The following is a 21,830-nucleotide window of genomic DNA, read 5'->3' as shown; positions in this document are numbered from 1 at the left end:
CGCAGCCTGTGGGAGACACATGATCACTGTTAGGACGGGGCTTTTTTTGTTTGTTTCAAAATCCCAACTCTGAGGTGTTGGTGTAATCCCCAATCCCCAGGACATTAAATTTATTTGGGGCTCACTCCCTGGCACACGTGCAACGCCGGCAGCACCGCGGACCGGAGTGACGCGGCTGACGGGACGCAAGGGGGACGCAGGGGCCGGGCGAGCGGGGGCGGTGCGAGCCCGCCCGCCCTGTCCCCCGCCCCAGCCGCCCGCCGCCGCCGCTGCTGTGGGGAGGGAGGGCCGGGCCGGGCCGGGCCGGGCGAGCCGCGGTGGCGGCGGCGAGGGGCGGCCACTCCGGCGAGCGGCAGGACGGCAGCGCCCGCCTGCGCTCCCCGCAGCCTCCATGGCCGGGGCCGTGCCCTTGCTGCTGCTGCCGCTGCTGCTGCCGCCGCTGCCCGCCGGCGCCGCGCCGGCTGCGGGCGAGCCGTCGTGCCACGGAGCCTTCGATATGTACTTCGTCTTGGACAAGTAAGCGGCGAGGCGAGACGCGGGCGGGGATGGAGGAATCGCCGCCATCGGGGCGGCGGCGCCGCCGCTTTTGTTCGGGCGCTGCGTGGGGCTGAGGGGCCGCGCGCGCGGGGGGGGGCGGCTGTGAGGTGCCGCGCGCGCGAGGTGGGGGGGGCGCCGTGAGGGAAAACGGCGGGAAGAGCATCGTGAGGGGCTCGGCGGGAACGGCGTCCTGAGGGAAGTTCGGGAATCCTGCCCGGACCTCTCTGAGGGGCTGTGCAGAGGGGCCCCCTGGAAGTTCCCCCAGCAGAGGTGCGTTTGCAGCCGGAGGCGTTGGGGAAGCGAGCGGCGGCAGCATCTGCCCCGCCGCGGCGGCCGGGCTTTTGTGGGGAAGTTCGGCGGCCGTGAGCGCCCTCAGGGCGAGGGGGGAGCGGGGCCCGGGCGACGAACTTAGCAGCGAGATGTCTGGCACCGCGAATATGGTCAGTTTCTCCCGAAATGTCAGCCCGGATCAGGCCGCTGATGTGCTCTGGTTTTCCCTTGTAGGTCCGGGAGCGTGGCGACGAACTGGCGAGAGATATTTGATTTTGTAAATCAGCTGACAGAAAGATTTGTGAGGTGCGTGGTGCTGCTTGTGACAGCCGAGGTGGTGCTGGAGTAATTCTGGGCTGTGTTAAACACCCCCCTACCCCTGGTCCCCGTGTTTTTGCAAGCTCAGGGGATGTGTTCCTCAAACACATTAAAAGTTTGGCTTCTAAGACCCAGACTGCTGGAAAACATTGAAAAATTTACTTTATTTTCTTGTGCTTGGAACTGAGCAAAAAGGTGACAATATGTGCCTTTAAATACTCACTTTCTTAAATGACTCTCAGATGTGATTTGAAGTTTTTGTCAGACTTGATTTTCAATATACCATGTGCCTAGTTTCTGATGGAGTTCTGCTCAAATTCTGTGTTTGGAGATCTGTATAAAGAAACAGTCTTGAACACATGTAAACATATGTGTTAATATATAGTGCAGGTCTAAAGGAAGGGAGCAATGTTAAAGCTCAAACGCAGAGGAAGCCCATGCCCATGTAACAGTGCCTTTGTTGTACTTACATATAATCAACTTTGTTACTGTCAGCAGTGTTGTCGGGCAAGCCCAGTTCCTCTTGAAATAGCTGCTGCAAATCCTGGCTGACTGCTCTGTACAAATAGCTGAGGATTGCAGTGCTTTGCTTTAAAAAACCTTACCACAAAACCCAGAATAAACTGAACGAATCCCTCACCACACACAAAGGGAGAGGTGGTGTGGTAGGTTTTGCTGAGGAAAACCCAGTGCAGAGTGCAGTTGTAATCTTGGCTTGCTAAGAAAAGGATGATCCAGTTAGGCTTTTATAAGTAAATATAGCTTATTGTCATCTTGTCAAAAGCAAATCTTCTGTAAACTTATGTAAAACTTCTGTCCAGGGGGCGACAGAAACTTTTAAAAGTTGTTTTGTTGTTTTGTCTGGAATTACACCAAAAAAAAGAAAAAAAAAAAAAAAAAAAAAAGAAAAAAAAAAAAAAAGTACTTACATTCCCTTGATGTCAATAGTCTTAAGCTGCATCAGTGACATCAGTGGACTGAAAACATATGGTCATTCAGCTTTTCAAGTGTTAAGTCCTTACTAAATGTAACCTGATTAATTAATGGTGATTCTCATGTACAGTAAATTACCAAGTTAGTGAAGATATTAAAATTGTGATGAATAAAACGTAAAATCATGCAGGAGAGATGCTACAGCTTACCTTGGGAAAATTCCTGTCTTGGGCCTCCAGAGCATCTGGCAACTCCTAAGTGCTTTCCACTGCTAATTAGATATCATTCCCTGCAACCTTGTGCAGAGACAGGTGACCTTCTTAAACATAAATGGAAAAAAAAAAAAAAAAAAGAGATTGAATTCCTCAATAAAAGCAGTTTGTACAGCATTGCTTTTTACCATGACATTTCCCTGGATGCTTTTAGGGAAGAAGTTTTCAAGTCTCACAGCTCTCTGGTCATAGGAACAAGCCCAATCTCACTCTGGAAGGCCCTGCATGCTTTCTCAGGGCTAAAGCAGTGGGCACTGGGAGGATTTGATAAACATAAAAAGCGAAGTTGGAAATTGGCATTGTGTCATCCTGAAAGAAAAGGGTAAATTGGCAGGGTCAGTTTCAAAGATGGGACGTGTGTCTGGTCAGTACCCAGGGGAGCAGGAGGGAACTGAGTGGTGTCCCTGCCTTGGTGTTATACCAGTGGCCCTGGCGATTCCAAAGGGTGTGTGTGGGGTGGGCACATCAGCAGAGACTCGTCATGTGGGAGAGAGTAATGGGCAAAAATGCTTCAACTCCTCTCATTTTGGGTTTGTAGTTCAAAAGTGCATTCCTAGGAGGCTGGAGGGTAAAGTTCACGTGGATGGGACCTGAACAAGTGAATGAAAGGCTGTGCATCTGTGTGTTTCTCTGAAATGTGTTTTTGCCTTCTTTCCCTTTCCACAGCCCCAAGATGAGGCTGTCGTTTATCGTGTTTTCCACCCAGGCGCATGTCATTATGCCGCTAACTGGAGACAGGTCAGTGCTCTGCTTTCTTAATTCTCCCCTCCTGCCTCTGCCCTTACTGAATCAGAGCAGCAGTCATAGGAATACAACAACGACCAATACCTCTAAGTGCTGGCCAGTCTGCAGAGCTGATTTAATTTTGTGGCCATATCCCTGGATAGCCTCATAAAAAAGGAAGGAGAGGAATGATGGGAAACAAATCCTTGATGTTACTTCTGCCACTGCTTTGCAGAAAAATTAGCGCTAATGTTTTCATCTCTGTGTGATTCTGCATCTCACTTGGCACAGCGTGAGAATGATTCTTCCATTTGCTTTTGTAAAGCAGCCTCCATAGAATGGTTATCAGGATTTTTTCATGTCTAGGAGAAGCATAAAATGGTAAAAAAATGTTTCTCATATTCTCCCATAAGGTAGGTATTTTGTTTTGTATTTCCTAATCTGAACTTCAGGGCTTGTTTTAGACAGTGGGGTTGGTGCCACTTGAAGGGTGTGAGATCTTCCTGACACTGTGGTGATGTACAGGTGTGCCTGAACTTTCAGGGGATGGAATTCAAGGCTGCTCACTCTGATTTCTAAAGCAAGTGAGGATTTGCAGCTAGGATATCTTAAGGATGGGTGGGGGGAAACAGAAGGAGGAGAAACAGGCAGAGAAGAAAATATTGTAAAAATTATTACCGAACTCACAGAAACTGGGAGATGGTCGTGTGGAATGAGCGCTCTCAGCAGAGGACAGTGGCACTGCTGTCAGAGTCCTTTGGTGTCCTCTCAGCTTTCTCAAAACCAACATGACCTCTGCTCTCTCCCTTTTGTCCAGAAGCTGCCACCGTGCACACTCTTCTGGGTTTTGAACCTGTGGATAAGCCATTTAGGAATCACTCCACAAATGTGTGGCAGGGTGGAAGTAAGGTGGTCCATCCTTTCTGCTCCTGTTAGTAGGGAGCTGTAGTTGGTGTGGTGTAGTTAGTTAGCTCTGCTGTGGGTTTGTTTTAAACAATACATAACAGTATGAGACCTCCTGAAAAGACCTGCTGCTGGCAACAGGCAGAAATGTAGCTGATATCTGAGATGTCCAAAAATTCAGTTCTGAGCCCCTCCTGTTTTAGCATTTATAGAGTGGCGTGACATGAAAACAGCCACTTCCCCCCATCCGGACTGGGATATTGGATCTGCTCTCTGTGGGCAGAGAGAAGCTTATAAGTCATTTTTCCAGATGGCTGGAGAGGGGTCAGGAGAGGACACTTGAGCCTGTTCTGAGGCCTGCTGAAGTCAATGAGGTCCTTTCTCTCCATTTCAGTGGGCTGTCAGTGGCCTGTTTCTTATCAGGCCTCAGAGGCAGCAGTGATAGCACACAGACCACTTGAAATGCTGGGCAGGGTGCTGGAAGCCCGCCACTGGGACACAGGCGCCTTTTTCATTGCCGGCACGCTTGGAGCCAGGGACAGAATTGTGCTTTTCTTGTGTAAATCACAGGAAGAACCTCTGCAGATCCAGTGGGCTCCCTTGAGGGGCTTGGCTCTCGTTCAGGGTTGGCCGAAGCTCTTGTATGTGTGTCAGGGGAGACAAAGTGCCACCATTCTTGTTCAGGGGGAATGATAAGGAGAAGGGAAGAGGACACTGCTGACTGTGACCATATGTACACAGGTAAGGACAGATAGATACAGCTGGAGCAGCTGTCCTTTTAGATATTAAAGAAGTCAGCAGAGGAAAAATGCTGAGACTGTCTGGCCCCCATTGTTCCTAACAGAAGATGAGGATGCTAACTAAGCACACTACAGTTCTGGGGATGGGTGTTTGTGAGGGTTATTATGTGATATTATGGCCTTGGTTTGTTACGTGCACTTTGGACTTGCAGGCATGTTTTTGCCCTGGCTTTCTTGCTAATTCCCAAATGTCAGGAAACCACAATTTCTTCCCAGCAGTTAGATCAAAGTAGGGCAGAATTTTTTGTTTGGAAAGTCTTAGGCTTCTGATTGTTTGCACAATATTCTTGCTGGGTTTACTGCACAATAAAGCTGTGGATACAAAGAAAGCCACAGCATAGCACCAAAACCCCCAAATTCCCTAATATTTTGTGAGTGTGGGCAGTGCTGTGACTAACTCTGTAAAGAGAACTCGTTGTTAATCACAGTACACACAATGCTACAATAAATCCATAGAATAACAGCAGCACCCAGGTGGAACAGCCTTCTCACACTGGTTAAAGCCCATTTGAAACTCACACATTTGTGACGTTGAGCTGGAAACTGTGCAGGAAGTGGTAAACAAAGATTGATGCACTCACCTTCAGGGCTGGCTCCCGGGAAGCACATGGTTTGGGACAGTGGATACCTTCAGGAATACCGTACAGCTGGCACGATGTTGCCTTTGTTCTCTTTTGGCCAGCTGTCCTGGCCAGCAGCAGTCCAGGTTTCTGTGAGCCGGCTTTGGCAGCCCTGACCGGTGCCAGCAGCCAGGACGAGCCCTGCTGCCTCTGCCTGGGTGAAACTCCTGCTGGAGATAAACAGAGATGGTGTTAGTGAAGGTGAAAAAGTAGGACACTTGAGTACCTGGTTACATGACCAACTATTCCTTGTCCCTAGTCCAGCTGACTGCTCCTGGTTTCACAGGGATGCGTAAGACATGGATGCATTTGGGGCCTCGGTCACGTGAGCTGCCCCTGCGTGTGGGTCCAAGGCAGCTTGCCAGAACAGACTCATCTGCAGAGAGTGTTTTGCTGTGTGTGTATCAAGTAGAGCAGAGCTGGCCACTGATGTGGTTTTCATCTGGAGCCTGTGCAGGAGACCTCAGGTTTGAATCAGACTAATTATTTTAAGTGAATCGGCCCTTTGTAATATTTAAGAGGCCTAGAAGGCATAAGCCTCTTCCAAATGATACATCTGGGGAGGCTCATGCAGGGTTTTCTTGCACCACTACAACAGCTTGCCTCATCAGAGATGGAGCCATCCCTCTTTTTGTTAAAGAACACTTCCCCTCTCGGTTTCACTGACACGTGTGTGTGTTTTCCTGTTTACTCCACATCCTTCTTAGCAGCAAACCCCAAGTATCTGTTTTGTTTGCCCTCCTTTGTTAGGGATGAGCCCGTTGCCTTGCAGCACACAGCCTCATTTCTCACCAGAAATACATGCTCAGTAAGAGCCACCATCTCCTGCCAGCACTCATATGCTCATCACATTGAGATAATTCAAGATTCCAGCACTTCAATAGGTGGAATGCAACATGGAAGAGACATACAGAGTGCTGTCCTCCACTCAGAGGAGCCAAGAACACCCATTCTGGAATCTGCATGGATATTAGCAGCTGTGGTGCCTGGCTGCTGCTGGAGGAACTGTCTGAGGCAGTTACACAGCTTAGAGAGAGAACAGACGGGGTAGCTATTAAAAATTAGTTGTGCCTGTGCTTAAACACAGAAATGGGCTGCAGCGCATATGCTGAGTGGGTAAAAAGATATTAAATTTGTACTTATTCAGCCCAAACACAGACAGGCTGCAAGTTGCTGGCTCTGTTTTGCCTCTTCCACCTCCGTTCCTTTTCTGACTTGCACCACAAAGCCAGTGGCCCTTAGCCTTTGTTAGTGTTCCTGAGCTGTGCCGTGGGATGTCCAGGCACCCAGGCTGAGGGCTCTGCTGTCATGGTACAGATGAGTTATACAACCAGAACTTCCCTGGGGACTTCCGTGGCCACCAAGCAGCCTTACAGAAACTAGAGAAAGGGAAGTGGTGAGAGCACTGAGGAGCAGGAACGGGGGTCCTGGCTGCTGCGGCTGGTTGACTGCTGAGTCCCATTCATTGTCAGGACAGTGCAGGCAGGCACGAGCCCCTGTGCCTGGCCTTCAAACCAGCCAGGGGTGGGGTTTAGAGTGATGGAGCCTACCTCTCCTGTTGGTGCTGGGGCCCCAAATCCTGCATCCACACTGGCATTCGGACATGCAGACCAGGACCCGCTTGCACTTGACCAGCTTGGAGAAAGCCGGGAGCTAGCTGACATCTGGCTGGGTCTGTCTAGTGCAGCTGTGCCCTGAGGGCAAGAGATGGTGCCTGATTAAACACAACTAAAAGAGCTCATGCTGCCAAAGATTTTCCTGGAACCCCTTGTAGGCAGAGGCCTGGCAGCACCAGAGATTGCTGCGCGACCGGGTCACAAGACATTGCAGATAAATAAAACTGAACTGATTGTACGAAAGCTATTTTTGCAAAATGAAATCTGTTTCAGAAAACTGGGACTTGAGTTGCTGCTTGTTTCTTGGCAGCAGAGCACTAACGCCTGTGATGTGCTGCCACTCATTTCTGGCAAGCACCAACTCTGTGGTTTATAATCTGCGTTCGTACATAATCACTTGCAAGTTGTTTCTATAGATGCTGAATGTAAAATATTTGGATCAAACAGATTGTATTATCTTACATAACTTGTTCCCTTCCATACATTCCATGCCACATATCTCTTCTACTCCCTCCCCTCTGTGATCATATCAGTGGATCCTGTGACGGGGAGCTTATTCCAGCTATGGATTGTACTTTGGAACAGAGCTGCTAAACATAGAGGAAGCCCATCCGTGGAACAAATGACGAGTGGGTGGCATTCAGGCAGTGTGGCATATGCATTCTTTCTCATTTGGTCTGGCCTAAGGAAAGCTTTCACGCATCCCGCAATGTATTTTCCCTCCATCTCCTCACCCCTGCTGGGTTCCTCTTTCTCACCTAGATTTCTCACAGTGTTCTATATATTCTGGCCCAAATTTTGCCCCTTCTTAGTTTTTGCTCATCCTTCCCTAGCATGACTTTTCATGGACTTGGCTGAAACTGTGTTTGCAGAAGAATGAAGACCCTCTGGATTTGATTCTTTCAGTAGTCTCTCTGCCTTTGTTCCTGCCAGTTGAGCTGATTTCACTGGAAATAATTCCTGTGGTGCAGTCTGTCAACTTCTCCCCTTTCAGCCCCATAGTTGGTGAGCATCTTGCAGGTGGATCTGCTGTACTGCTCATGAAAAATCATGGTGCAGATGCATTCTCCCGTTAAATCTAAGTGAGCTGTGAACCTGTGTGGGATGTCTTATGAAAGGCCACATGAAAAGGTTGTAACAGTCAAAATTTAAATCTGTCCTCAATCTTGCTCTTTTCCCATGGGAACAAAAAGTATCTTGCAAATGCTGTGTTTGCCTATTGATATTTTCTTCAGGGCAAAGGCTTTAATTATTGAAGTTCAGTTCTATGTGATAAATTCGTACATATCAGTCTGGAAGATTTCTGCTGAAATAGAACCGCTGTTTTAGGGGATTTCTTCTTTGACTGCAGTGTGATTAGAAGCAAAGTTGGTTTAAAGTAGCAAAATAGACCTAATGCAACAGAATTTCCACTGGGCTATGTAATGCTGAGGCTTTGCCACCTCTTTGCAATATCTGCTCCACCTGGACATTTTCCTTGATTCCAGCTTTTTGACTCACTGAAGCATATTGTGTTAGATAGGTCTGAAATGCCTGTTCCCACAGCACCACTTCTGTCATAAACACAGTCTGCCTCCACGTGGGATCCTAGCTAAAGGCTCTAATTTACAGCTTTTCATTTCAATTCTCCTTGAAGACAAATACCTTTTTTCAATTGATAAATGACACCCTTTTCACACTTCAGGTCACACAAGCAGGCTCTTACCTTTTTTTCGTTCGCAGAGAGAAAATCAAGAAAGGTCTAAAGGATCTGGAGGAGGTGACACCAGCAGGTGAGACATACATACATGAAGGACTAAAGAAGGTAGGTTTTACTCATCTTCTTGCAATCAACACATCCTCTGTTCTCACTCTTTGGGTAACAACCTGTAACATAAATAGATTTATGTTTTATCAGTCTGTTATGCTCAAATCTGTCTGGTTGCCTGAGTGGTCCCAGGGTTGCCCAGACACTCTGCAAACCCCATGCAGAGGATGACTAGCCATCACAGCAATCTGCTGTGTGGAATTTCCCTCTCTACTTCTTAGGGAGCAGGGGTCTGTGGGGTGGATCTCAGAGCTCAGCCAGCATCTCAGTGACACTGTAAACAGCCACATGCAGCAGCAACCCAGAGACAAATGCTCCTCATTTTGGGCTGTCTTAATTAGAGTTCCCAGCCACTTAGATTCTTCTTTGATCAAATAATGCAGTTTTGATGAAAGCCCTGGCTCTGAAGGTGAGCATCTAAGCTTTGACTGTTACAGACAAGTCAGTTCTTCCCCTGTGACTGTAGAACCATGTTTGTAACCAGGATCTGTGCAATGAAAAGCTGGGCCAAGGGAATTTTGTTGCTATTAAAAAAAAAAAAAAAAAATTAATATCTTGGAACCTACTGACTATGTTTGAAATCTGGGGGGTAGCAAAGGAAATCCTGGCAGTGGATTTGAAGAGATCTGTCCTGGAAGAAATGCGTGTTGGCAAGGGTTGATGGGTCAGTGACCCCAGTGCTTTGGAGATGGGCTCAATGGTGGCTGGAAAGGACCAATGAGGGGTTTCCCTGCTGTTAGTGAGTTCAAGGAAGGCAGAGGATTGTCATGAGAGAGATGTTGCATTAGATGCTTAGAAGATGCATCATGGTTAAAAGTTTGGATGTAATTTTAAGGTGAATAATTAATTTTGTTGTTTTCAGGCCAATGAGCAAATTGGGAAGCAAGGAGCCTCAAGGTTCTCTAGTATCATCATTGCGCTGACTGATGGCAAGCTGGATGGACAGATTCCCCTGTATGCAGAGAAGGAGGTGAGCATGAGCCAGAAATGTCATGCTCTGCAGAGTTTGGGTGCTGCCTTGTTGAATAAAACAATGCTTATTGCTCTGTTCTATGATACTACAGGCAAGGAAATCCAGAGAGCTGGGAGCAAGAGTTTACTGTGTCGGTGTCCTGGATTTTGAACAGGAACAGGTAAGAATAAGACCCTAACTATTATAGAGTCCTAGGCAGTACCTCAACCCAGAGTTTTACAGAGTTAATGTTAAGTAGTACAGAAATTTAATTTTACTTACATTAGGCAGCGTAATGTCTTCTCTGGCTCAGGAAACATACTCGGATGTGTACGTAGACGTAAATAGAATGTGTGGGTGTCGTGCTCACTGCCAAGGGGACCCGTTGGAAATACCCTTGTTAGCTGGGAGCTGCCAACAAGAGGGTGCAGGCAAGCCCCTCTCACTGGAATGGCAACCAGGTCAGGGTACTGATCACATGAATAGAGGAGCTGTAGACAAGATTCAAGCAGTGTATATGTAACAGTCTTGGGATACGGAAAAGAAGGTGGGATTCATGTCCTTCACTGGAAAGCTGTTCCAGAGTTGCTGTGTCCCAGTGAACACTGTAGCTACTCCTGTTCAGTCAAAGTGGCTTCAAGGAGAGGTAAACGAAAGGCTCCTTCCTGCAGAAGGTGCAGTGAAAGGGTTTTTAGTGAAATAATAAGCAGAGCAAACAGGGGAGGTAATTCTGGACAAAGGTACAAAATCACTGCCAAGATGCAGGCCCTGAAAAGCTTCTTCAGTGTGATGCTTGCCACAATGACTAGCCAGCATTTTGTTAGCTGCAGTCAGCTGTGCTAAGTCCTACAGTTCAGAAAACTCTTGGCTGTGAGAGAGCTCTAAAGTTTCCCTCTCTTCTCAGAATTGATGAGGGTTGCTTTTAGACATCCATTTAAATTTTAAGGGTGTAAAGCACTGTGAGGAATTTAGTTTGCCAGATGATTCATGTGTTTGCATTCATTTTCTCTCCAAAGCTGGAAAGAATTGCTGACGTGAAAGAGCAAGTCTTCCCTGTCACTGGAGGATTCCAAGCACTTAAGGGGATAATCAATTCTGTGAGTACCAGGCAATAAGTTTTACCTTTCCTCAAGATTAGAGCATGCTCTCCAGTCCCACTCCCAGGCAGAACTGGTTCCTAAAGCAGCAATTGCAGTAGATGAAGTTCCTTCCTCATTACCTTAGAGAGGCAGTTCTGTAAATGAGCACTGCTTGCGCCTCCTGCAGTTATTCATGCTCACACCTCGTGTGGAATTTGAGGACTCTTCACAAGGAGAGGGGAGTTCATGTGCGAAGTTCGGGGGATGCTCTGATAAATGACTGCTTTGGGTTTAGTCTGGAAAAAATGGAGACTGTTACTCTGGGAGACTTGAGAACAAACAACTGCTTAAAATCTGGGGAATAAGTGCAATTTAGGAATTAACCTTTACTTACAGACAGAAGCATTTTAAATCCATGAGTTTAACCACTTGTTATCCCAATAAGTGGTAAGACTCAGTTCCAGTTTTCAGCATGGCATGAGAAACTCCTGTTGGTGAGATGAGGCCATTCAGCTGATTACCATGGTTTGCAGGAAGGGATCAAAGAGAAACATTTTGGTTGTGATCAGTGGTTTGACAGTGTTTCAACTGTGTGTTAAGACACCTGTGGTTGTGAACACAAAATTTATTTGTCTCATTTTAGACTGAAGGCTGTATCTTTTATGCATGTAGGCAGCACAAACAGGCAGTGCAAACAGGCTTACTGGCAGAAGTCAAAAGCAATAATGAAATCCTTTTTCTGAGAGAGCCCACTGTCATTCATTTCCCTTTCCTTTTCTTTTTTTAAATAACAAGAGGAAACTACTTACATACAGGATACTACACAGTCACGAATTTATCGCTTCCTTTGAGCAGTGTGGTTTTTGTGAATGCTGTAATGCAGCAACTTATTTTCCTTGTTACTTAAAAGTAGTTCCAGAATCTTCCTTGAACTTTCTAAAGAAAATTAATCCGTCTTTGGATGCATTGACAGTTGTTCTCCTGAAAAGACAGGGCAGCCCATGTGGTATTCCCTCTAGTATTGAAAATCTCACACACATGGCAGGTTAACGTAAGCTGTATAGTGTCCCATTACCCAAGGTGGTTTTGGGCAATCTCTGGCTAGCAGCAGTGCCAGCCTGCTGCATCCAAACCTCCCAGAACTTTAAAGCATCTTCACTTCTGTGTCAGCAGGGAGGGAGGCTTTTCTGGTAAGATATGCCTGATGGTGTTTGCACAAGCCTCAGTCCAGCTGCTTCTGATACTTAGAAAAAGCCCGGCTGTAAAAATCCCAGATTTGGGCATATCTCAGCTGTAGAACAGGACCAGACATACAGAATGGCAGCATACTGTTTCAAGGTAACAGCAGTGACAGGAAAAGCAAACTGATGCACACTGTTCAACAGCTTACATGCACGGTCTGCTTCTGCAGACTGAGCTCCTGAGTTGGCTCAGGCTTTATTTACAGCCCGGCCACCAGACATGTCAACACTCGGCTTTTCCCACAGAGCACGGATGGAAGCATCCATAGTCGGGTTTCTGGTTGGTTTGGATCTTGTGTGTGTGTGGGCTTTTTTTGTAGTGCATGTGTAGTGGCAGTATTAATAGGATATTTGGTATGTTTTATTTAATACTTTTCTTTGCAGGGGTGTGGAGTGATTGTGGCAATTCATTCTCATAACGTTATAGCACTGATAAGTAGATCTAACTGAACATGAAATAGTCAGAGTTTTCCTTTTTAGTCAGTGTTATAAATTCATTTCAGTTTTCAAGTTAGCTATACAGACTCAGAGACACTGATCTAAAGGGGAAAGCTAATTGTGAACCAGATGAAAAGGAGATAGGTCACAAACATGCACCAGTATTGCTCAAAGTACAGAGTCAAAGGTGCAGTTGTGAAACCCTCTGTGAATGTTGCTGAACAATTTCTGTTCAGAAAAAACATTGTCTTCAGAAGTGGTAGCAACCCAGCAATTAAAACCCCTGAGCAAAACTACAGCCCAGAATTGCTGAGGAGGGGATGCAGGAGCCTCAACTACATTGATCTCTCCAAGTATGAGACAATTTGGCTGCTATCCTGTTACTTTTGCACTGTATCCCAGGAGAGCTGAGCACTTATTCTATGTTTTTTAGTGTTAAAAAAAAAAAAAGTTATGAGTTCTAGCACAGACTGTCATACCTCCTTCTTATGCTTTCAGCATAGGCAACTACTCCAATTTATTTTCTCTGGACATTTACGCAGTGTCTGTTTAGTCATGACCAGGGATTAACATTCAGGACAGTTGAGATGAACATTTAGACTAACCTCAGCTTAGCTGCTAGAGAGCTTGTGTCATGTTTCGACATTAGTTCTGATAAAATCCTAGGGAAGTGAGAAGGGTTGACACACCTCCATGCCATTGTTTCTGCTAATAATATCCACTACTACACTACTAACTACATCCAACTACACTACTGACATCCACTCCTAAAAGTCTGTGCAGACCTGTGAAGAGGGGGCTGCTTTGCAAAGTTCCCTGCTCTGCCAGCTTTGCTCATACCTAGCTTACAAGGTCATAACTAAACAGCATTGTCAGTGTGAATAAATCTGAGCAAAACTCTAGAGCTTAAAAGCAAAACGCTGAAGGCAACTTACTGCACTCTGAGGAACAGTCACTGATGGGGTTTGGCTGATTGTTACACAGAGTGTAGCCTAGTCAACGAGCTAGGACAGGGTGAAGGCTTTGGGAGGGCACAGCTTCTGTCACCATGCAGCAGATCAGTACTAGATAAGGAAATGAAACCCTTAATTAAACTCAAGTTCTGCTGATTTGTGAGTGAAAGTTGTCTGGTTGTCTCTGCAGGCAGAATTGGACAAGGCTGGTACCTTGAAAAGTTACATTAAGGGAACTCACTTAAGTAACATTATCAGTGTATGACAGCTCTAAGTAGACAAACACATTTTTATACTGAAGTAAGTTGACAGCACTTAATACAGGAAGTTAAAATATATTTTGTTCTTAGGAAACACCACAAAAACTTACCAGATAAGACTACAGGAACTGATACATGCAGAACTTTAGAGGAAGTAGGTCAAAATAGGGTCAGCCTAGAGTTGTTTTATCTACAGTGTTCCAAAATTTCTTAAAAATTCTGTCTGGAAAGGATTAGAAATAGAATTGGTAATCTCTTCTTCTGCTTGTTCATTTTACAGGTGCTCAGAGGTTTGTTTTTTTTTTTTGTTAATTTTACATGGGAAACTCACTGTTAAACATAATGGACAAAAAAAAAAATAGATCAAGTCATGTGAACTGAGTAGTTGCATTGTCAATTGAAGCAAAATTCTCTCCAAGTTGGCTGAGCCTCTTGGGAAAAAGCCCTATGCCTCAGCATAAAGCTGTCAGTTTGTCCAGGAAAAATTGCAAATTGGGATACTCGAGGATCTGCCTCCTGGTGAAGGGGTGACCAGGGGAGAGGACACCTCAGGGTTTTACAGGGTACAAGCTGAGCTCCCAGGCTGACATGGAGTGAGTTAGACCCACCCAAGGAGTGCGTCCGGGACCAGTGAGGCCAAACAAAGGATTAAATGCACACAAGGTCCTTAAAGAAAACTAGATTCACCCAGTGTCAGACTCTGGCTAAAGGGGTGTAAGCAGGGAGTGCTATAAAAAAGTAAATTGTTTGCCATAAACGTATAAATTCTCTCCAGTTAAACTCTGTAGGTGATGGCGAGAAGTCTGCTCCTGTTGCAAAGAGCAGTCAGCAAAATCCCTCTGGCATTCCAGTCCCTTTGGACACCAGTGAAGGATATCTATGGAATATCCTGGGGGTGTCCATGTCAGCTGGATGGTTCCTGTGTCACTGGCTGTGCATGGCAGTGTTGGAGTTACACGGCTCAGTGACAGCCAGCACGGCGGGGCCCGCGGGGAGCTGCTGCACAAACCGTGCGTGGCAGCGGCGCGCTCAGCTCTGCCCAGGCAGGGACAAAACCAAAGGCTCGTGAGAGGGAGCCAGTTTTGTTGAGGTAGGCAAGAGGCATTCATGTGAGGAACAATTTTAGCCTTTATGTTGATAAAACTTACTGCACTGGCTTCCTAAAGATATGCTCCAGCCTCTCTCCATGAATCTGACACCTTCTTTTCCAGCTGTGCTGTCAGCAGCACTTCCTCAGGCTGACCTGGCTTTGGCACTGGGGGAGGGTGAATTACTGAACTCCCAGGAGTCCAACAGCATCTCCCACTGGTACCTGCTGTAAGGCAACAGAATTTGTGTTTAGGGAAGGTGGGAAACTTCCCACTGCCTCAGTGATGCTCCAGGATCAGACACTGGAGAACACTGGTTCCATGTCTCTAACCTGGCTGCTTACCAAGCTCTGCTGCCCAAACCCAGGGTCCAGGCTGCAGCTCGGGTACTGAGCAGCAATCAGGGACTACCTGATTACATGATGTTCAAGTAATCCCTGCTGCTGTGCAGCCCCTCGAGCTATGCTGCCTCCCTGCACTTCCTTGGGCAGTGTGCTCAGTCTGCTCCCTCCCTTTCCCCAAGTGCTGTCCCTCCACCGTGGATGAAGGGGGGTCAGCCAGCTGACTGGACGCCGTTAAGATTTTTCAAGGCCAAAATCAGCTTAAACGGTTCATTATCAATTATCCATCAACTTAATTGGATCATTTCCTGTAGGAAGAAAATATGCTCAGTTTATGCACTGGGAATCCAGGAAGCAAACTATTAGACCTTTAAGGAGGTGGGGGAGGAGAAATGCAGCATGTTATCATTAAAAGAATTATTCTGATTAAATCAGTCATCTTATTTAATCCCCTTGGACGGTCTAATCTTCAGCTGCACTGGGTGCAAGGTTCAGAACTAACACTGCGCTATGTTTTCCATGTGACTGAGACTGAGGAGATAGTTTTGGGAATTACTGCATGTAGTTGTTAAAAGGAATCAATGGCCTGGAATAGAATGCTTTCTGTTCTACCCTTCACTGCCGTGCAGCCCTCAGTTTGACATTCTCTGACATATTACAAACCATATAATGTTCTCCTGGAGCACAGTGAGCTTGATAAGCCCGCACCAGCACTGACACGACTCTGGTTAGAGTGAGCATGCCTGTGCCCTGTGATTGGGATGGGACTTGTCAGCCAGCCCTGCACGCCTGGCAGCTCTCTTACATAAGGGATGCTGCACAACTGGCTCCAAAGGAAGCAGCCACAGGTCCAAGTGAAATCCAGCCACTCCTTAGTGAGAAGTTTCTTTGAGCCAGATTTTTCTTACTAATAAGAAAAAAAAAAAAATAGCCCGAACAACTTTTTTCCCTGTTATGGAAAGTAACAGTTTGTCTTGATTCCTAGTTACATTACTTGATAAGTAATGGTTTTAGGGTTGTTTTTAGCAATTTGGGGGTAAAGGTTCCGGTGCTGTTAAAATACTCATCTCATGACCCGCAGTTTTGTCATCTCCATTTGCTTTCCTCGGTGGCTGCCAATGAGGTGCTGCTCAGCCTTGGTGTAATTAGAATATTCTCACTAACCTAACGCCGCGCCAGGCTTCTCTCGGGTGGTGATTTTATGCAAGACCATATGTCTCAGGGATTTTTTTCACTTAGATAGGGGACAGGGTAGCAGCCTTCCCCTTCCCCTCACTCTTTGTCCATGGCACTGCCAAGCTGTGTCAGGGAGCAGGCTGGGCTTGGCAGCGAGGTGTAGTCACAGGCACAGATGTTTGGCAGCAGAGAGAGGAAGGAGCCATGCGATATTAACTGCTGCAGTTCCTGCTCTCACTTTGTGGGAGAGAAGCATCAAAATGGTGTTTCCTTGAAAAGCATGTGTTTCATTCCAAGTCACCCTGAATTGATTGCCTTCCCTCTAGTGTGGGGTGGTCCTGCTGCCTCGTGCCTTTCTGCACAGATCAGCACTGGGGAGATAAATGACAGAGCTTGCTTGAACACAGCAGAGGCATGTGATGTGAAACCAATGCTAGAAAGAGTGAAAGGCTGCACTTTGGAAAGAGTTAGTTTCAGGGAGTTCAAACATTAATTGCTATATGGACAGGCTGGTCTGTCCAGAGCCTAAGGTGGGCTGCGAAGGTGCTTCTCACTTAAAAAGTCTGATAAAGGTTTCTTGAGTGTAATCACAGCAATCAAGAGCTCTACTTAAATTTATTTCCTCTTGTAACCTACTCTAGATCTTTTCTTTTTAAAAACCTAATTCTGCCACACTGCAGGGGCGGGGGGGGGGGAGGGGGGCACAAGTCCTATTTCCATAAAAAAAGCAACAGCTCATGAATGAGAAATCTGTAACAATGCCAGCCTACATAGGCCTTATATTCTTCATCACCCTCATTTCACACACGTTGACTTTACATGCCATAAGAGTCACTGAATTCAGTACAAAAAATCCTGCCCAATGCACAGTCAGCATTTCATTCTCTAGAACAAAACCAGTGAGTCCAGCAAACCAATTATACACCTCCTGCTTTACTTCTCTTTCCTTTTTACTGTCTTAGTGGTAGTGGAAAAAAAAAGGTTTGAATTAAAAAGAAAAAAAAGGAAGCAAGCTGCCAGTAATACTTCTAAGTGACTCAGAAAAACAAACATACATGGAAACATGGGGTAAGCCTAGTCCTGCTGCAGCCAGTTGGAAGGAACGAAGCAGAATAGTTGTAGGAACTGAACCAAGCACCTGGGTGAGCTCACCATCCATTGCTCTGAGGAGCTTCACAGCCCCAAGCTGGGATGGGGCTCTAGAAGGCATTGACTCACCAGAGAATGGCCTCGCTCAGGAGCAGTGTTCTATAGGCTGGGACAGCCTTCCCCTGCTCTGATCTGGGCTTCTGGACCCCATCAGCATGCCCTGCTCCACCTGTGTAGGCAGGAGCCCTGCTGTTCCCTACCATTTAAATAGCTGCGCCCACACCCAGTGGCATTTCTGAGCAGCTAAACTGGGAGCCCAACAGTGCAGGCAATTCCTCACCAAGAAAAGGCCCACAGCTGGCAGTCATTGAGGCTTGGCCTGCATGCACAGATCCAGCTGAGGCATGGAATGCTCAACACAGATTTAAACACTCTTTATGTTATCAGGGCCCTCTCAGACATCACCTTCCTTTACTGCCCCCCACTTGCCATAACTTTATGACACTGACAATCCATGCGTTGCAGTGACAAGTACATGAGATGCACGCTTACCACTGTGTCTTGAAATATGTATCCTGATGAGAGATGCAGCTCTTGAGGCTGGTTTTGTGGTTACCTGAGGGAGGAGCTTGGCAGAGTATAAGAGGAAGCACATCCTAATGGGCTGTCACACCATTAACAGTGTTTCGTTTCTAGCTCTGTTTTCCTTGAGCTTACAATTTTGTTCACCAGCTGTTCTGCTTGTAGCCTCCCTAGAGAAAATTACAGACCCCACGTTTGGGAGGGAGAGAGGAAAGAAAAGGAATCTCCACAGGAAAGAGCTGCAGGCAGTAGTAGCTGAGGCTGCTGTGCAAGGGTGCTTTCAGGGCTGTGCTGCCATCTCTGGCTGGCAGTGTGTCCATGGACTGCACTCCAGGATGCCTTCACGTGCCCACCAGGGGATAAAGCTGCAGGGATGATATCTGTGCACACACAAAGTGTGGAAGCCATCCTGTTGTGCACTCAGGGGTTTTGCACAAGCCTTGCCATACAGCAGTAGAACAAAGATGAGCTTGTAAAGGTGAACATTTTCTCTTCTTTAAAAACAGGTTCTGGAACTAGCAAGTTGGATGCATTTGCTCTGTTACGGGACATACGCTTGGTTCAGAGACTCAGGCTGCCTTTTCTCAAAAATCACAGCAGCCTGATTTGTGGTCAGCTTACGGTGAGCACTGATGTAAACAGAGGTGCAAATTTGAATGGATCCACAGGGAGGAAAGGCCTCTGGTGGCCCTAGAAATCCTAATTTATTCAGAGTTGTTAGCATGCCAGGTCTGACCAGAACATGTCAGCAGCTGTCTCCTTCCAGCAGTTCCTGGTTATTCCGACCTCTGTCCCAGGAAGCAAATGCTTTACAGAGCCATAGAGCATTTTCAAGACTTGGAACCATTACAGTGGTTCAGTGAAGAATCCAGCTGTGATGATGACTACCCAAACCCTGAATGCAGTTTACAGTTCTGGGCAGGAACAGATGCCATGCAAGTTATGATTTATGGTGCTGCCTGCTGCCAAAAACTTTTGAACTGCATACAGGGCTAAACGAAACCGAGCAAGGTTGCAAGACAAATTGACGCTTAGCGTATTTTGTTAATTGTCTCTGTATGGTTGGGCTGCTCATGGCTTGTTACTAGTGCATTGTTCTCACTATTCCATGGAACACAATCTTCATTAGTGTTCTGGAAGGGAAAGTTGTTTGTGTAACGCTGTGCCGCCTGGTACAGCTCTGTTCCACAGCATGTGCTGAGGGAATGGCAGGCTAAATACTTGAAAAGCTGCAGGAGCCATCCTGCTTTGCTGTTAAACACTGAGAACTTGTAAGAGGCAGCAGTGAGGGTGAAAAGAGAGTCCAGGCAGAGCCATGCCTGGTCTATGACAGGCTAAAGAGGTCTTGGAAGGTCCAGAAAGCACATTTTCCACAAGAAGAAATGTTGCATAAAGTAGGGGAAAGATCTCTGGCAAGGCAGAATTGATAAACAGAGGTGGAGTTTACAAAGACTGTGAGCAGTGGAGAGCTTGGTGTCAGCCTGTTAGTTGGCTGCCTTTGTGCAGTGTGCTGCAAGGACATCTGCCCTTTCAGTGCTGATGTCAGAATTTGGGTGTGGGGTGTTGCTGCAGCTGGGGGCTGACAACACCCCGGTGTGTGGTCAGTGCAGACACCTGCAGGTCAGAAACAGGCAGAGTTTCTCCAACAGCTGTGGTAGGAGGAAATGTGTTAGTAATGACAGAAATAGCAGAAATACTGCTTCAGAAATGGTGCACTGAAGTTTCTGTGAGCCTTCAGGAACCTTCTAGTGAGAAGCACATAGAAAGCCATGAGGACAGATGTGGATTTTAAGTATTCCTTAACAATCAGGAAAGTCTGGGAAAAATGCACTAAGTGAAAATGGGGTCACATGGAAGAGCTGGTAAAGCTTTTGGTAATGGTAAGTTGTTGTTGTTATCTTATTGTATTTCATATTTCTGGAGTCCCATCTTAAAGTCCATACCTTCTTGCTGGTCCTATTATGCAGCTCCTCTCTGCAGCACAGTTCCTCATGGCTTCCATAGGGGCTCCTCCTGGGCTCTCGACCCAACCCCCTTTTATCCCAGAGCCCTTCATGAGCTACAGCTGCTACCCAACCAAGGATCCCACAGCTGTAGCTCATCCAGAGCAACAGGACCCACCTATCTAATACATAGGACTCTCACTACATATATATATTCACAAGGACTCCTTTATAACAATACATATATTCAGGCCCCTACATTTCCCCCCTTTTCTTTTAACAATTTCTCCATTACACAGTTACAATATCCATATCTGTCCCAGCTCCCAGGCTGCCACAGCTCTCAGCTGTCCTATCTTCCACTGTCCCAGCTCTCCGGCTGCCACAGCTCTCGGCTGTCCGGGGGATTCCATACCTTCTCTTTGGCTGCATACCTCCATCACGTCGGGGTCACCAATTGTTGTTGTTATCTTATTGTATTTCATATTTCTGGAGTCCCATCTTAAAGTCCATACCTTCTTGCTGGTCCTATTATGCAGCTCCTCTCTGCAGCACAGTTCCTCATGGCTTCCATAGGGGCTCCTTCTGGGCTCTCGACCCAACCCCCTTTTATCCCAGAGCCCTTCATGAGCTACAGCTGCTACCCAACCAAGGATCCCACAGCTGTAGCTCATCCAGAGCAACAGGACCCACCTATCTAATACATAGGACTCTCACTACATATATATATATTCACAAGGACTCCTTTATAACAATACATATATTCAGGCCCCTACAGTAAGTGAACCTGATAAATGAACTTCCTACAACTGTTTTAGGAAGATTGACGTGTATGCTCACTTGTAAGCCACTGAAATAGCCTGGAGACAGGTGGTTTAAAGCTCCACAGCCACAGTTGGGATGGCCATGGTGTTCCCAGAGGAGCTGGGCAGCCCAGCAGCTGATTGACAGGCGACCCTTTCAGCAAAGAAAAGCTTGTTTGGGCCCAAGGCATGCCAGCGAGCTTGCATCAAGGGTGAGTTGGCTTGAGAGTGTCCCCAGGTATCTTGGGTGCCTCTCTTCTGGTAGCTTGTGCTCTCAGAAGTGTTCTGAAATGATCAACTTGCTTTACTGAGAGATGCCATAGGAACTGCACAGAGACCACTCAGGAGCTGTAAGAAGGGATTTTACTGAAGGAGTGGGTGGGAGGCTGCCCTGCATGCATCCATCAGAGTCGGTGTGGAGCACAAGCTGCATTTGTGCCACTGGTTCTGGTGCTGGCTGCTCTAAGAACTGGCCCTAAAAAACACCAGGGTTTAAAACATAAGATCCTTGGTTGCTGCTGCTGCAGTGTGGCAGCAATGTAACAAGTCCTCAACATGGAGAAGCTAGAGAATCATTTCCTCAGCAGTCTGTTGTGTTGCTGTTGGACAAGAGGATGTTTGGGGCATGGATTCCATGTCTCATTTTTGTACAGTCCAAGAGACTGCCTGCCCAAGAACAGAACTGCAGTGCCTTCTCCTGTCCCAGCAGCCACACCTTTGTTAACGAGTCACAGCTGTGGCCACTTCACCTGATAGACTCGGCTTGCAGCTGGCACCATTCCCACACTGCACAGGTCGCCTCAGGAGGCAATGAACACCCTCTAGTCTTAGCACAGCTCTCCACTGCTGAAGCTGCAGGACAAACGCTGACAGGTTTCTACTCTGTTTTACACTTGGGGTTGTGGGAAATTGGTTCTCTCTGGTAAAGCCAGCCCTGGGAGGAGGGGAAGGGCAGGGAATGAGAGAAAAGCCTTTGTGAGCCTGGGAGCAGAGTCCTATATTTGGTGAGGACCTCTGGAGACAAAGTGGATGACATCAATTCTCAGAATCTCTCCTTGCATGCTGTTAAACTAAGGCAATTTGTCT

General features: G+C 46.8%; 1 protein-coding gene across 2 annotated transcripts in view; it reads left to right on the top strand.

Moving 5' to 3' along the window:
- The first annotated feature begins 292 nt into the window (after positions 1–292).
- ANTXR2 (ANTXR cell adhesion molecule 2) overlaps positions 293–21,830 on the top strand; it is a 77,497-nt gene continuing 55,959 nt past the window's right edge. For both annotated transcript variants that reach the window (XM_059470081.1, XM_059470083.1), the window contains exons 1-7: positions 293–516; positions 1,042–1,113; positions 2,997–3,068; positions 8,715–8,796; positions 9,662–9,769; positions 9,864–9,932; positions 10,768–10,848. In XM_059470081.1, the coding sequence (XP_059326064.1) occupies positions 392–516; positions 1,042–1,113; positions 2,997–3,068; positions 8,715–8,796; positions 9,662–9,769; positions 9,864–9,932; positions 10,768–10,848 (609 nt within the window). In that variant the 5' untranslated portion in view covers positions 293–391. The remainder of the gene's footprint in view (positions 517–1,041; positions 1,114–2,996; positions 3,069–8,714; positions 8,797–9,661; positions 9,770–9,863; positions 9,933–10,767; positions 10,849–21,830) is intronic.

Source organism: Ammospiza nelsoni, chromosome 4, assembly GCF_027579445.1.
Source record: "Ammospiza nelsoni isolate bAmmNel1 chromosome 4, bAmmNel1.pri, whole genome shotgun sequence".
NCBI lineage: Eukaryota > Metazoa > Chordata > Aves > Passeriformes > Passerellidae > Ammospiza > Ammospiza nelsoni.
This window is presented reverse-complemented; position numbering and strand designations above follow the sequence as displayed.